Source organism: Alosa pseudoharengus, unplaced genomic scaffold (assembly GCF_046254945.1).
Source record: "Alosa pseudoharengus isolate Yale_2024_CS ecotype anadromous, Long Island Sound unplaced genomic scaffold, YU_APseudo_1.1 YU_APseudo_1.1_scf_15, whole genome shotgun sequence".
In the NCBI taxonomy this organism is placed as follows: Eukaryota; Metazoa; Chordata; class Actinopteri; order Clupeiformes; family Clupeidae; genus Alosa; species Alosa pseudoharengus.
In genome coordinates, this window is record NW_027468620.1 from 24576582 (window position 1) to 24591562 (window position 14981).

A 14981-nucleotide genomic window follows, 5' to 3' on the forward strand; every position below is an offset into this window, starting at 1 on the left:
ATACATTTGTATCCTATTTGAGGCTATAAATGTATGCACCTTGCCTTAGACCAGTAGATTTTGTTGGGCCAGTTCCTCTCTCCATCGATACTGACTGCAGGCTACATGACCTCTGGGCCTCCTGCACACTGACATGGCTGTGACCTCTGACGCAAATAACCACTTCAGAGCCCTGAAGAGAGAGATTAGATAGAGGACTAAGAGAGGATTTGTTACATTACCTTCATGTTTACAGAAAACAAACTGGGGAGGCTTAAATAATTCTGCTGGCACAACTTTCTGCGCTCACATTTTCCTGAGGTGATGCATAGAGATGGCTGTGAGTGTGTACAGGTTATGAGTTTACCCTGCACTTACCCTGGGTCATGTAACAATCTAGACATTTACAAGATATTGTATGTGTCCAAAACATAGCTGTGTTTTTTAAAAACATCTTCTCTTATTTCCAATAAATAGCTAGGCTTGCAAATTAGCCTACGTTGTGAGCCAACTACTAAAGCAAAATCACTGATATTAAGGAATGCGATGGCGCACAACAATTCACAACACATGCAATGCTAAATAGTTTAGTAATCCCGTGAATTTACGCGACACATCACAAGCAAACAACGGAGAAGTAGATAAGTAGGCTACCTTTGCCACAAGTAGAGACCGCATCTCTAAGGAATGGGTAATCTCGCAGGACTTCACACGTGAACACCCCACAGGCCTACCGACCAATCAGGTTGCTGGATTAGTGAAACATGGACAAAGATGGCGGAGATGTGATGCTCATACAACTTTACCACAACAAAAGTTTAATCTAATATTGTAGATTTCATTCATGACACATTGCACTATTCCCGACAAATCATGAGAAAACATAGGTTTTCTCAGATACCATGGAAAACAGGAAAAATCTCGATGCAAGAAGGACGCCCAATGCGGCTGGTAAAAGTTTGCAACGTGTAAGGTTATGCAGACATCCACATGAGCGAACTAACGCGAATGTTAACGTAAACATAAATAACACAAATATTAGACAAGCAAAAGCAAAATGGCTTAAACAATCACAGTCGCCGTCACCTGATACAGCGCTTAGCCACCACCGCCGCAAAGGTAAGGGCTCTAATGTTTGCTAAGTTAGCTTGGAGCTAGTTGTCTGTGTTTTGCCCATGGCTGTGAGGCATTTCTCCTATTGTTCACAAGCATAAATTGCGACCACTTAATTGCAGATTTAAGGATGTTTCTTTGGTATGGTTGATTTCAAGGCAGAGTATGAAGGTATACTTAATCATAGACTTTTTATTTTCATTTGCTAAATATCACATCCATAAAGCAAATCTAGTACTTCTAAACCTTTTTTTTTCTGGTTCCATGATGATAATATTGACACAACAAAATACTCCAGTGTGGGGGACTTCAAATGAGGGTTTCTTTTTCTTCCTACAGTATCTGTACCTACCTTTTAGCCTGCTTTCACCAGACTCACTCAAATCTTACCCTAGTATTGTAATGGGCGTAGACTTTGTTTTAACTAATTGGTCCAGCCTGACGAATCACATTGATCAGGGATTCCTAATATTACTTTTTACTTCGCCAAACCCTTATGTTTGCAGGCGTTCCTACTACCGTTTACCACAACCACTTTTGATTTCAAAACTAATGTCATCCCCTCTCGTTGATGATTAGCCCGCCATCCTAGTGGCCGAGGGAAATGTAAACACATTGAGAGGAGCCAGACTAGTACAGTGAAAATGAGTGAAGTTACTAGGCGGGCAGAGCCAGGCTACCTACCTGTGCATTGTGTGTGTGTGTGTGTGTGTGTGTGTGTGTGTGTGTGTGTGTGTGTGTGTGTTTGTTTGATGTCAAATGTCTCATATTTGACTGTAAGAAAATGTCTGTAAAATTTGTCTGTGTAAGAAAGTGTCTGAGAAAGTTTGATCTAACTTTAATCATTTGTATTGCAACCATCAGAAACTATAAACTCCATAGATAGATAGATAGATAGGTCAACACACAGACATAGTATCACACATGAGTGACCGTTGTGTCGTCCCTTCACGAAAGTAACAAGCCTGTGTGTTTTTCTCGTCAGCTTTTGAAACACCCAAGCGATCAAAATTAAGATCCAGTGACTGTAGTCATGGGGACTCTCCGGACGCAGTGCACGATATCATATGGGAGCCAGCTTCTCCACCATCTGTCTGGAATGGCAAGTATATCTTAATGTTAAAGTCCATAGGTGTCCCTGTGCACAAACCTTCAGTTTAACAGGTGCAGGTGAGGCAGGTAAGTATAATCCAAGAGTGAAAGATCAAGAATCACCGCACACCAATCACTATTAACTTAATATTTATTTAGGTTCGTTCAAAAAATAAATATTAAGTTAATAGTGATCAGTGTGCGGTGATTCTTGATCTTTCACTCTTGGATATCTTAATGTTATTTTAGAAGTGTGATAGGCCTTAACCTTTCCAGATGTACATTAGATTTCCAATTGACATACCCTTAGTTCAATCAATCAATATTCAGTAGATTATATTCAATAACTCTGGTGTCATATGTGCCATATCTCTCTAAGTGCTTCTATTTGTATTTGCAGAAAAGGGATCAAAGAAGTCTGAGATTTTGGACATTGTCAACAGAATCGCCCCAAAGGTCAGTAAAAAAAACAGTGTCTATTGTACAGTTGTTTTTCTCACTGATGTTTGTTATATGTGTATGTAATTATATGTATGGGTATATTTTTGGGGGATTTGCGTGATATATTCTGGAAGGAACTCACCAGCATTTTTTTCTAGACTCTTTTGCCATGAAATTACATTCCTCTCTTGTAGGAGGGAGGCCATGAATCCCGGGACTCCCCTGTGCTAGGGTGGATTGAGGACGGAACTATCCGTTGTACTCCGGATGTTCCAGCACCTAGACCCAGGCGGATATCCACACGGTGGGTGACACTTTTCTGAATTTGTCATCACAAAACTTTACGTGTGATGACAAACCATGGTGAAAAATTCTCATTATTATACCTATTTAGCATTAATTTTCCAAATTTTTTTTTTTTTTAGGATTTATTTTGTCCTTGCGTCCTATTTGGATTTTTTTAATGGTTTTTGTGTTGTAGCTAATTGAAAAGTATGTGTTGATGTTTATTGTGATTCTTTTAATGTATATCTTATTGCAATTAGAAATTACAACTGTAATTGATTCTTGCATCTCTTAACAGCCAGAATAGTGTGGAGGACCTGAAGAAACTTGCCAGAGAATTTGACTTGAGGATTAACAAAGAACAACAGGAGACTGGCTCTGACGGTCATCCAGCGTCCCCCGAGCAACCGCAGGGAGGGCAGGCGGCGGTTCTGGACGCGGAGCTGAATGCCCTCTTTGATGCTCCAACTCAGCATCTCTCCCGCCGACTGAGCCAGAGCTCCAGCATCTCCTCGCAGGAGTCCAAAGCCAACCTGGCATCCGCTGTTGTTGACAGAGGCAACTCAGGGCCTAAAAAAGGCAGCGGTGTCCCCTCCACTGTTGCCGACAAACCCGCGGAGTCTTCTGAGAGCGTGTCCGGGAAGGGCGACTTTGATGACGACTGGGAAAACGACGATCTCCTTGACGACTCATTTGTCTTAGAGATGACTCAGAACCCAGTTGTGCTCGACGGGGTTCCAGCGACAATCTCCGCTGCTGCCATTACTGCCCCTTGTCCTCCCCCTCGGCTCCCGGTCTCAAAGGCCGGCGACCCGGTAATTAAGGCCAACCCGTCCGTGTCTGCCCGCATGGCTGCCTGTGGACAGGCTGGGCCCAGTGGCGGCCGTGGTGGCGGTGGCAGTAGTGCCACTGGAGTCCCGTCGGGGCCCCGCTCAAAGCCGGCGACATCCGCAAACCCAAGCACTTTCATGGCGGCGCCAAGCGGCAACTCGCTGAGCAAAAATACCACAACAAGCGAGCCACGGAAGCCGTGTTTTAAAGCAACCGATGCAGGGAAGCACGAACACAGCCAGGCACGCTCATCCCCCAGGCAACAGCAGGAGGCCCAGACAGCGGCTCCAGCGAGCAGTAAACAGCAAACTACAGACTGTCTCAGCAGTGTCCTGAAAAGCTTGAAGGGTGTCCCGGACAAGGCCGTAAAATCTCAGACGGTCTCTGAGGACGCGTGGGGCGACGGAGGTGACGAGGACGACGACCTGCTGTACCAGGTGTGTGACGTGGTGGAACGCCTCTCGTCGAGTCAGGAGGAGGCACGAGCCTCAGCTGGCGGTTCGAAGCTGGCACCAAACTACTACACCAGGCAGCTGTCACTGTCACCGACGGACTGCTCGTCCGCTCAGACGCACGCCGTCATAACAGGCAGCTGGCCTCCTGCACAGACGTCGGCTGGCGCCGGGCGGCCCTCGTACAGCTTCACCCGTACGCTCTCAATGCCAAACTACAGCACCGGCTCGGCCACCGTCTTTGCCACCGGAGCGCCTCTGGCCTCTGGCTTCTCGGCTGGACGTGGCGTTCAGAGCTGCGCTGCCGCCCCCTCCGGTTCCCGCGGGCCAAACCAGTACAAGTTCACCCAGCTGAGGAACCCTCCAGCGCACACGCAGAACCAGCAGGGGCCCGCAAACCCCCAGGGGACCCGGGGCCCGAACCTCGTGAACGCCCATCAGCCCGCTTCCAAGCGCCATCTGCACGAGCCCAGACCACTGGCCAACAAAGGTGAGCTTTGTGAGCACCGGCACCTGCAGCGCGTTAGCCGCCAAATTGCATTATGGATCGCTCCTAAAAGCAGATTACTTTAATAAGGATGTTTGCTTAACCCGTCATCTGCCATTTAAAACGGTTAAAAAGAGACATGCCCTGAGGACATGAGCCTAAAAACACACTGAAGATGTGATGATTGTGTATGTAAAATGCTGATTAATGATTAATGAATTTTTAAATCAAAATCATCTGGTTTACTTTTATGTCGATCCCCATATCTTTAGTGTACATGTATTCTTTAAACTATGTCACTCATGACCGCTAATGTCACACATGACTGTTGTCTGTATCTGTGTCTACAGTGTTTGTCCCCAACCAGAGGCCAGCGATGTGCTCGGCTGCGGAAATCGAACGGAAAAAGCAGGAGGCGATCGCCCGGCGGAAGCTTCGAGTAGAAGCATCCCAAAGATCTGCCATGCTGACGTAATCCTGCAGACGAGCCTTATTTGTTACCCTGTGTGCCTTGTGTATATACAGTATATATATGTATGTCTGTGTGGGTCTGTGTGTACACAAGACGCATGTTGTGAGCTCCTCTAGAGGCCCGAAATGGAACGGTATTAGATTACCACACTTAATTCAAACTGACACGTGTCCGATGTGAACAAACGCGGTCCTGTGACGGAGGACCTGCCGAGCTGCTGACCAGCTGCTGCGGCTGCTACTGCTTCTGCTGATGCTGCTATTAATCCCTGCCGCAGGTCCGCTGCACCCCCTGGCCCGTGTTTCGAGTTGACCTTTTGCATTAAAGTGGGCAGCCAGGAGCCAGGTCTGAGCTGCTATCAAGGTCAGCCCTTTCAGTGGGACCACTAGGTGTGTGTTTGTGTGTGCGTGTGTGTGTGTGCGTATGCATGTGCGTGTGTGTGTTTGTTTGTGTGAGAGTGTGTATGTGTGTGCGTGTGCATGTGCGTGTGTGTGTTTGTTTGTGTGAGGGTGTGCGTATGCAGGTGCGTGTGTGTGTTTGTTTGTGTGAGAGTGTTCTGATGGGGTTACGCTGATGGATGGTTCCGTAAGCTCGTTTGACAGATGGACCAAGGTGAACACAGCAGGCATGATTTCCAGGGTTTTGTGTTTGAATGATTTTTTTTGTGTCCAAGCAAATCAAAGTGTGGCAAGATGTCCTTATTTTCTGTGAAATCTGTTTTTGTGTGCCATTTCATGTTCACACTCTGTGCCACTTTATGTTCTTATTTGCACCGTTTAAGAGAAGACCAAAGATGGATGGAATCACGTCACTTCTATCTTGTTTACTGTCATGTCACCTTAAAAAAAAAGAGTCCCACATCCTGTCTAGTTTTGGAACTGTTTTGAAAATTAAACTATTCTTGTACAAGTTAAAAATAGCATGACTTTGTGTATTCTGTTGCTGATGACACTTGATAACATCATGATGACATCTACAAACGTCCCATAAAGGCCACATCCCTCAACAGGAATGACTTTTTGGACGATCAGACAAAAATCTAATCAGTGGAAATGTAATAGCACTTTTTTTTCCATCTGCTCAGCATGGAGTTGTTAGCCTTTGCCTAGCGCTCACACCTGGTGTATTGTCAGGGCGCACAATGTTAGTCATTGTGGGGCCGCAGGGAACGTCTGCGTTCCGTTAAAAAAAGGGGATAAAAAGTTTTGGCCACTATTACAGGGAGCAGAGGCCTGGCAGGTGTGTGTGAGAGAGCCGCACAGGTGTGAGTGTGTCTGCACCCAGAATACAGAACACAGGGCAGGGCTCTCTGCCTCCTCCAGAGCAATTACTGTAAATCAAATGTGTGGAGCAATTTGGCATAAGGATGAAGGCTTTTTTTTATTACTGTGATTATGGTTATGATGATGACTACAATTTATCCTAACCAGCTGATGAAAACGTGGGGCTCAACAGGTGGTGAGTAGGCACAATATACTGCTCGGTGATGGATCTTTAGTAATGTGGTGTTAGCAAGCTGCCAACAAAACTGTAATGGTGTTCTACTGCATACTGAGCACTTCAGGATTTTATTTATTTATTTTTTTGAGGTCCAAATCAAGGGGGGGGGGGGGGCAATTACAGCTTATTGCGCTGGACAGACATCTGCTTTGAGAAAGAAGTTTCATTTTCTTGTGATACAGTAGGGTTTTGGCAGAAGTGCAGCTGCATTATGTTAGGCTGGTGCCAAAGGTAAATTACGTCTGAACATCATCTTGACATTTCGGTCATCCAGAGGCTCAGGCTCTAAGAATGCAGGACATAAACTTATGCTTATTGCTTATTGTTATGCTTATTTTTGACACATTTTCCTAGTAGCAGGAGTTTGAGCCAATGACCTAATTGTTGAAGTATGAGGAGTTAAATAAAGACACTCAACATCTTAATCATCAGAGCATACACTTCCAAATTGTGCTTGTAAGAGGTGTGAATCAACATATAAGTGACTAGGATTATATATGAAAGTTTTGTGTTGCACATGTGTTATATGTATTTGTTACACACACATGCATGGTAACTCAACAGATGCTCACATATCACTGGCATCAGTTACTCAAATAGCTTAGGGCCATCTAGACATTTCACGTCGGTCATTGTTCACACCTCATTGAACGGGCGGGTGATTTCTCTGCCCATGTCGGAGCCATGCATAGGCGGACAGATAACATCTCGCAACAGATTGATTTGATGACTTTCCCATGCAGGCTTCGCAAACTGCACGCAGGAAGCCAACATGTTTTTTTTTTTCCTCTCACAGTGATAGCCACCGCTCTGACCAACCCACCAGACATAGAAGAAGGAGAAGAAAAAAAAACACAAACTGTCTGAGCAGAGTGAGGGTGTGTGTTAGTGGGGGGTGTGTGGGGAGGGCAGAGAAAGAGCACAGCTGTCATCGGGCTAAATGAACTGTGAATATTTTCACAGTGCGTGTCACTGGCAGCTTAGGTTTGTTTCAGCAGGGGCTTACCTGAGGGCTCCATTCAACGGCCCCCAGGTATGACCGAATTAATGCACATTCCTCAGCCTGCACCTCCCCTTTGCTCCGCCTCACCTACCCTGGGTAAGTGAGTGTGTGTGTGTGTGTGTGTGTGATAGTGTGTCTTTTTGGTGTGTGTGTGGTGGAGAGTGATGCTGGAGGTTGGGGTGGGAGGGAGCAGAGGTACATTCCCATATTGCAACACCTGAATTGCATACTTTGTCATCTTACATGTTTAGATTATAACCAACGATCATCAGATGCGCATTTCTTTAAAAAGTAAAGGTTCACACAACACTGTACACCAGTCATTGTCATCCCAGTGGCATACTGGTTTCCAAAGACAACACCGCAACGGCACACTTCTTTCACACATTCCTTTTCTTTGTGTTGTTTGTTTCTATCGTCTTTGGAATTTGGACAATTAAGCCACTCTCTCCCTGTTCCAAAACAGTCAGGTGTTTGGTCTAATCTTGTCTCTCATCATACCGTTCAGTCACCTTGTGCTATTAAGCGTGCTGATAACAACCCACAGACTCACAAATGTTTTGTTTTTCTTTTGTTTTGTTTTGGTTTCTCTCCGGCCCCAGATTTCACTCACTGCTAAGTTCATTTGGCTTCCTCCCCCCTGTAGTGGCATTCCTTGGACCTACATCTGCCAACACCTTTGCGCTACAATGGCTTTGGACACCCCCCTCTACCACCACCTCCCACCGACCCCCCTTTTGGCATCCCATAATAAGCTGATGTGAGCTGTAATGGTGTGTTGACAGGTTTAGGCTGAGGTAATTTTTTTAGGGAGCCGCACGTTTAGGTACCAAATCTTCCCCCAGAGAAGGTTAGCGGGTGAGAGACATTTGGAAGTATTAATCAAAGTATGTTCTAATGAGCTTGCTAATTGTCGATATAAAGTTTTTAAGAGGCCGGAAAAGTTTATTTTTTTACCTCAGCACTTTGTCATTTCACACATTTGTCTTCAAAGCTGAGAGAGGCACATTTGGTTTTGATCGTCACTCAGCTTGCGAGTGTGTATATGTGCGTGTGGTTTTGTATGTGTGTATGTGCGTGTGGTTTTGTATGTGTGTATGTGCGTATGTGACATTTTGTCTTTACTGTTGGTAAAATATGGTCAGGGTTTTTGAATAAAAGTGGCTCACGCTGAGAAGTGCACAGTTCATTATGTGCTGGAGGACTGCATAAAGAAGTCTGTGATTGAAATTCCAGCTGTCTGCGTTGTGGTCGATCCACACACACACACACACACACTGACACTGCATGGAAAATTCAAGAGCGCACAGGTCCATGGGCTGAGGCCAGGGCTTCCTTGCTAAAATGTGCAGAGCAGACACGCTCACACACACCCTACCCCCTCAACACACACACATTCATGCACCCTTATCATTGAACACACACACACACTCTCTCTCTCTCCCTCACACACACACACACACAAAAACCCTGACCATCCCACCCCCTTCCCTGGGCCTCCACCTTCCTCTTCAAGCCCTCCTGTCAGGTAGCTGTCCCAGGGGCACATCTGTCCCAGACTCACCTCAGCGAGGACACCTCTCCCTGGGACTGCCCACTCTGAGCCCCCCTGTAGCCTCCTTTGGATCTGCCTGGCTCATGGTTCCCTCCCCTTCAACCAACGGTGGCAGCTAATGATGGGATCCATTTCTGTCAGCTCATCTGGCTCTCATTGACTCAAAGTAGTGTAGAGAAACTTTTTTTCTTTTTTCCTCTTGTTCTTCTGCCTTCTTCTTCTCTCTCTCCCTCTCTCATTCTCTTTCTTTTTTTGTCATGCATGAACATGCTGTTTTTGTTTTTCCACTTTGTTATGCTCTGTTTTTATCATCTTTCTCTGCCCTTTCTTCTTTTTCACAATGAACTGGGGACTGAGCCTTGTGATCTTTTCTCTCATTTTTTTTTCTGTTTTAGTGATCGTCATTTTGAATGTAATAATCGTATGATATTAAACTGGAATATTAAAGGGTTTGTGAGGAACAAGAAACAAGTATAAAAGCTTAAATGAAGAAAATTCAACCGAAGGATGTGAGCTTAAATGTGTACACACACAGAGAGCGAGAGTTCATGTTCTGAAAAGGGACATTGGATGGAAGATGTTTATGCCTTTTCAGCATAACAGTAAATCTTTATGTGAAAAAACACACAAACACACACACACACAGATCATCTGTGCATGTACATGACACACACGCGCCCACACACAAGCACACATTCACAGCTGTGCATGTAAACACACACACACACACACACACACTTGAATTTCTCTCCTACTATAAGTCTGTGGCTATGATCAATGTTTATTGCTCTTGGCACTTTGTCAGAAGTTTCCTTACCTGGATATGGCTAATTAATCCTGGCAGACTGCGCGAGTGTGAAGGAGCTCGTATATGGAGATGAGATCAGCAGCCAAGCACGGCACGGCACAGCGCAGAGCAACTGAGCCTCGCTCAACGCCGCGCACAGGAGAGAGAGAAGGAGAGACTCGCTTTTGCTGTTGCACAGGAGAAACACGCTCCAAACACAATCAGAGAGCTTACAGGCAAATTGGGGGTCCCCAGTCAAATTACACAAGCTGTTGGCACATGCATAAATATGCACCATCAAATAAACAAAGGAACCAAGAATGCAAATCAGTGAGTGAAAGTGAGAGGAGCAGCTCACTTTGGTCAGGGAAGAAGAAACGATTCTGTCAAATAAATAAAGTTTCTTTTGTTCCCCTGACAAGAAAGAAGTTTTAGGAGCAGATAAATATGTTTAATGGATTTGAAGGCATTTTGGAAAACTGGCATGAACATACAAACATTTTCTCTTGTTTGCACAATCTGGCGTGAGTCACACACACACACACACACACACACACACACACACACACACACACACACACACACACACACACACACACACACACATACACACAGACACACACGCACACACACACACACACACACACACACACACACACACACACACAATATAATATTTATAAAACCATGTGACTCAGAAATAATTAAAAACAAAGAAATAAAAACAAATGGACACACATTATAATATATAACAAATAAAGAAGGGAATATAATGATCACAGTATTAACCTATACAGTATGGCTAACAAAAACAAATATTGAATTGAAATTGCACAAATTATCTAAATAAAAAAATCAATGTTATAATAATCATTCCACTATCAATTTGTGTTGGCTGATTTGACACTCGAGCACCAGCACCATGACTGTACATCCCCCATCCCCTATTACTGTCAACCAAGAGATGAGTAACTAGATAGATAGATAGATGGATAGATAGATAGATAGATAGATAGATAGATAGATAGATAGATAGATAGATACAGTAGATAGATAGATACTTTATTGATCCCAAGGGGAAATTCAAGAAGAATTCAAGAGTAGACTAACCAATTCACCTTGGTGATGTGCACACTGGTTTTATATTATTGAGTCTGGTAGCCCATGGAGAATTAGTAAAATGGACATTTTGTTTTATTCTATAAACTGCTGACATTTAGAGTGTTTATTTGCAGCCGATTAACTGGTCAACATAACAACATGATGTGATGTGCAACTGGTCAACATAACAACAAAGATATATTAAAGCACCCCCAAATCATCACCAGTCCTTCACCATATGTCACAGTGGGTGTGAGGCCCTCTGGACTGTAGGCCTCTGCAGGTCTCTCTCAGTCCATTAGACACAGGTGTTGCTGAAAATTGGTGGAGGATGGGTGATGATTTGTCTTCATGATGGACACATACATCAAGTCGCATACTGGGTCATCCTGGAATAAACACGCTTCCTCCAGCTCTAACCATGCTCCCCAACTCTGACCAATGCTGCAGCCACTCAACCTGGTCAATCAAGGTGCTGATGGAGGACCACCAGATGAAGGTTCAATCATGATCGAGTCCCGTTGAAACCCTCTGGAATGTGACCAAGAGGAAGATGGATGCACAGAAGCCATCGAACAAAGCCGAGCTGCTTGAATATTTAAGGACTGGCATAAAGTCACTCAATGTGAAAGATTTGGTGGATGGCATGCCGAGACAGATAAAAGCTGTGATTGAAAAATCAGGGCTGCTCCATCAAATATTGATTTCTTCATGAGAAATTAGTATTTTGTTGCTTAAAAACATAGACTGTGTTGTTCTATACAGTCTATGCTTAAAAATGAATAGGATTTTGTTATCTTTGCATTATTCAAGGTCTGAAAATGTGGCAACAATGTCAAAAGTTATGTGTGGAATCAGGAAGAAATATTGGGAGAAACAAAGATGTCAATTTTATTGAAATACATACCTATGAAAGTACCTATAAATAGTAAACCCAGAGGAACGGATCATTTTGCTGTGATTTTTCCACAGCTGTATAATTAGTGTTATAAATAAGTTGTGGTGCATTTGGTTGTATGGTTTTGTAAAGTGATTGATTTTAGTGATTGCATCACTGTGTGTTAGTTAAACATATGCAATCGGATAGATTTCAGTAAGGCCAATACCCCCCCCCCCCCCATTCATTGTATGCCTTGGTTACAAACCACAATGAAGGTGCCCAATCCAACAGTGTTAACTGGCCCACACGGTGACATGATACCATTGACGTAACGTGCAAACGAGCATGAGAAATCCCATTGCGCAAATGTCACCATTCCAAATTTTTTGGTGCTGGCCGGCTCCCCTGACGCCAGCCTGGGCAGGTGCCCATGTCACCCACACCTAGATCCTCCATTTAGAGAAAAAGAGAGAGAGAGAGAGAAAGAGAGTGAGAGAGTCTGGCAGGTCGCGACTGGGCTGCAGAGTTCACCAATGAGTGACGTGTCTGTGGCTTCTGTAATAAGGGTTATAAATAACCAGCTTTAAGCTCTATCAGCCCCCGGGCTGCACGCCGCCGGAGATGGCCTGAGGAATTTATTATTCCGCGGCAATACGAGCGCGTCTGAGTGCTTACAGTTAATGTTAAAAGTGTGGTCAGTGATTTACGGGCCATCATTTCCCAACAAGTAGCAAAGGTATAATTCAGAAGACAGTAAAATACTTTACGACGGATTCTTAAATTGACATTTTAACGTCCCGTATAGAAACTTGTTAAAAGAGAGCAAGCGCATCAGAGTTTCTCTCTTCCCTCTGAAATATCTTAAAATCCTCTTTGGGTCGCACCCGTCAGATGTTAGAGACGACTGGTTTCGTCAAAATGGTTGCCAGTGTCTATTGTCGGTTTGGCAAAACATGTCAGCAGCATGCGTGTTTGAGCAGATGTTTCACCAGGTTTACCGTTTGTGATGAGCAGGCTTACTTACCCACTGAGCCCTTTGAGAAGCATCATCTCAGCTGTTTAATATCACCCAATCAATGTCAAGGCTCTTCTATTAACACAAGGCTCTTCTATTAACACAAATCCTTCTCTTCTCGTCTGCTTCACTGAGGAAAACCAGAGAGAGTTCATTGAGATGAACATCCTGTGTGACAAGTTAACAAGAGCGAAGGCTTACTTTTTTCAGCACTCCTAATCAGCCATGAATAAACAGTGCTTTAGTATTACCATATGCAGAGGCAATGATGCACGTGTGCTTTTAGACACACAGACAGACAGACAGACAGACAGACATACACACACAAACATGCACGTACACACACACACACAAACACACACACACGCACGTACACACACAAACACACACACGCACACACACACACACACACACACACACACACACACACACACACACACACACACACACACGTCCCCTTACTCATACAGTTCCACACGTCCATTACGTGTTTATACATAGAGTTATTAAAATGCATTGTGTTTACCATGGCCCTGGGCTATTATGGAAATGACAAGCCTTTAATTGGCAACTGTGGACGACGGCACCTGCAAACAACTTGAGGCTTGTTCCTGTGGTCTGGCAGCAGTCTCACTGTGCTATTTCAACAAAGACAGATCACCAAGCTGGGAAAAAAAGAGCCCAGGTTTCAGGGAGAGAGAGGGGGGGGGGGGTAGGGAGGGGGGGGGACAGAGAGGCTTGACAGGGGATGATTGATGATTGGCCATCACGCCAGGCCTGACACGTACCACTCACCCCTTCTGCATTTACAACAAAGTCACCAGTGTGTCGCCTCGGCGGGCCGCACTCAGGCGGCGAAGGCTCCCAATCAATACGGCGAGGCACTCCAAATCACAGTTTACCCCACACTGCTGACTAGACACACGGCATGGGGGAGGCCACATTTTACATGCAGATTAAAAATCCTGCTACAGTAACCTTAGCAGGGGCACACAGGGGGAGGGGGGGGGTGGGTGTTGGTGGGGGATGAGAGGAGAGGTAGAGGAGGAGAAGGAGGAGGAGCAGGAGAAGAAGGGATGAAGGAAAAGGAGAGAGAGAGAGGCTGTACACATACACACCAACACCCCACCCCCCCCCCCTCTCTTCGGAAAGCTGCAAACACACTCCACTGCGTTCGATTTGGTGGATACAAAACAGCAGCTGATAGAGTCTTGAGCTGTCCTGCACTGCGCGGTATGTCTCTATTGCCAAACTCCAGACAGACGTCTGATGTGTTTGAACAGGACTGCGTTCCCTCCATCACTCTCGGTGTCGGAGCGGGACGAGAGAGGACTCAGTGGAAGAAGTGTTTGTCTTCCAACAAGCAGCTTTTGAGCGCAGCTGATTTATGAATCGATCTGAGGCAACCACATGGTCCTATGCAACACAAGTCTGATGTTGAGAAGGGGGAAAAAAGAAAAAAAACATTTGGCAGTATCATAAACATAAAATTACTATGTCCTTTTTGAAACATGACAGAGGCTACTTTGACTTATTATTATTTTGAGGCTATCCATCTACAAGATTGGTTTTGATGTTTTGTGATACAACATGCCAGTCTGTTGATATTGTGACCGGTGCCAGGCTTGTGTATGTGTTTTCAATTAGCTTTAGGAACTCATGGTAAGACAATCACATTTCTTGGCGCTCAATACCAATACATTGCAATAAAACATTTGTGCACGTGTGTGTGTGTGTGTGTGTTGCAATACATTGCAATAAAACATTTGTGCACGTGTGTGTGTGTGTGAGAGAGAGAATATCTGACATCATTTTAAATCATTCCCTGATACCCTTGGCACCATTGGAAACTCTTTTGGGTCTCTTTGTGTATGTATGTGTATGTGTGTGTGTGTGTGTGTGTGTGTGTGTGTGTGGTTTGAGGGTTAGTTATTTTATTAGCAGTTTTCAAAGCAAAATTACCGCTTCAATATTGGTCCAGGCCTTAT

At 44.7% G+C, this 14981-nt stretch overlaps 1 protein-coding gene across 1 annotated transcript; it reads left to right on the forward strand.

Annotated features, from left to right (window-relative positions):
* The first annotated feature begins 762 nt into the window (after positions 1-762).
* On the forward strand, positions 763-6062 carry etaa1b (ETAA1 activator of ATR kinase b). The gene is made up of 6 exons (XM_076285981.1): positions 763-1098; positions 2078-2194; positions 2585-2640; positions 2820-2929; positions 3209-4683; positions 5031-6062. The coding sequence occupies exons 1-6, from the start codon at positions 882-884 to the stop codon at positions 5153-5155; spliced, it is 2100 nt and encodes a 699-aa protein (XP_076142096.1). The 5' UTR covers positions 763-881; the 3' UTR covers positions 5156-6062.
* Positions 6063-14981: the final 8919 nt, after the last annotated feature.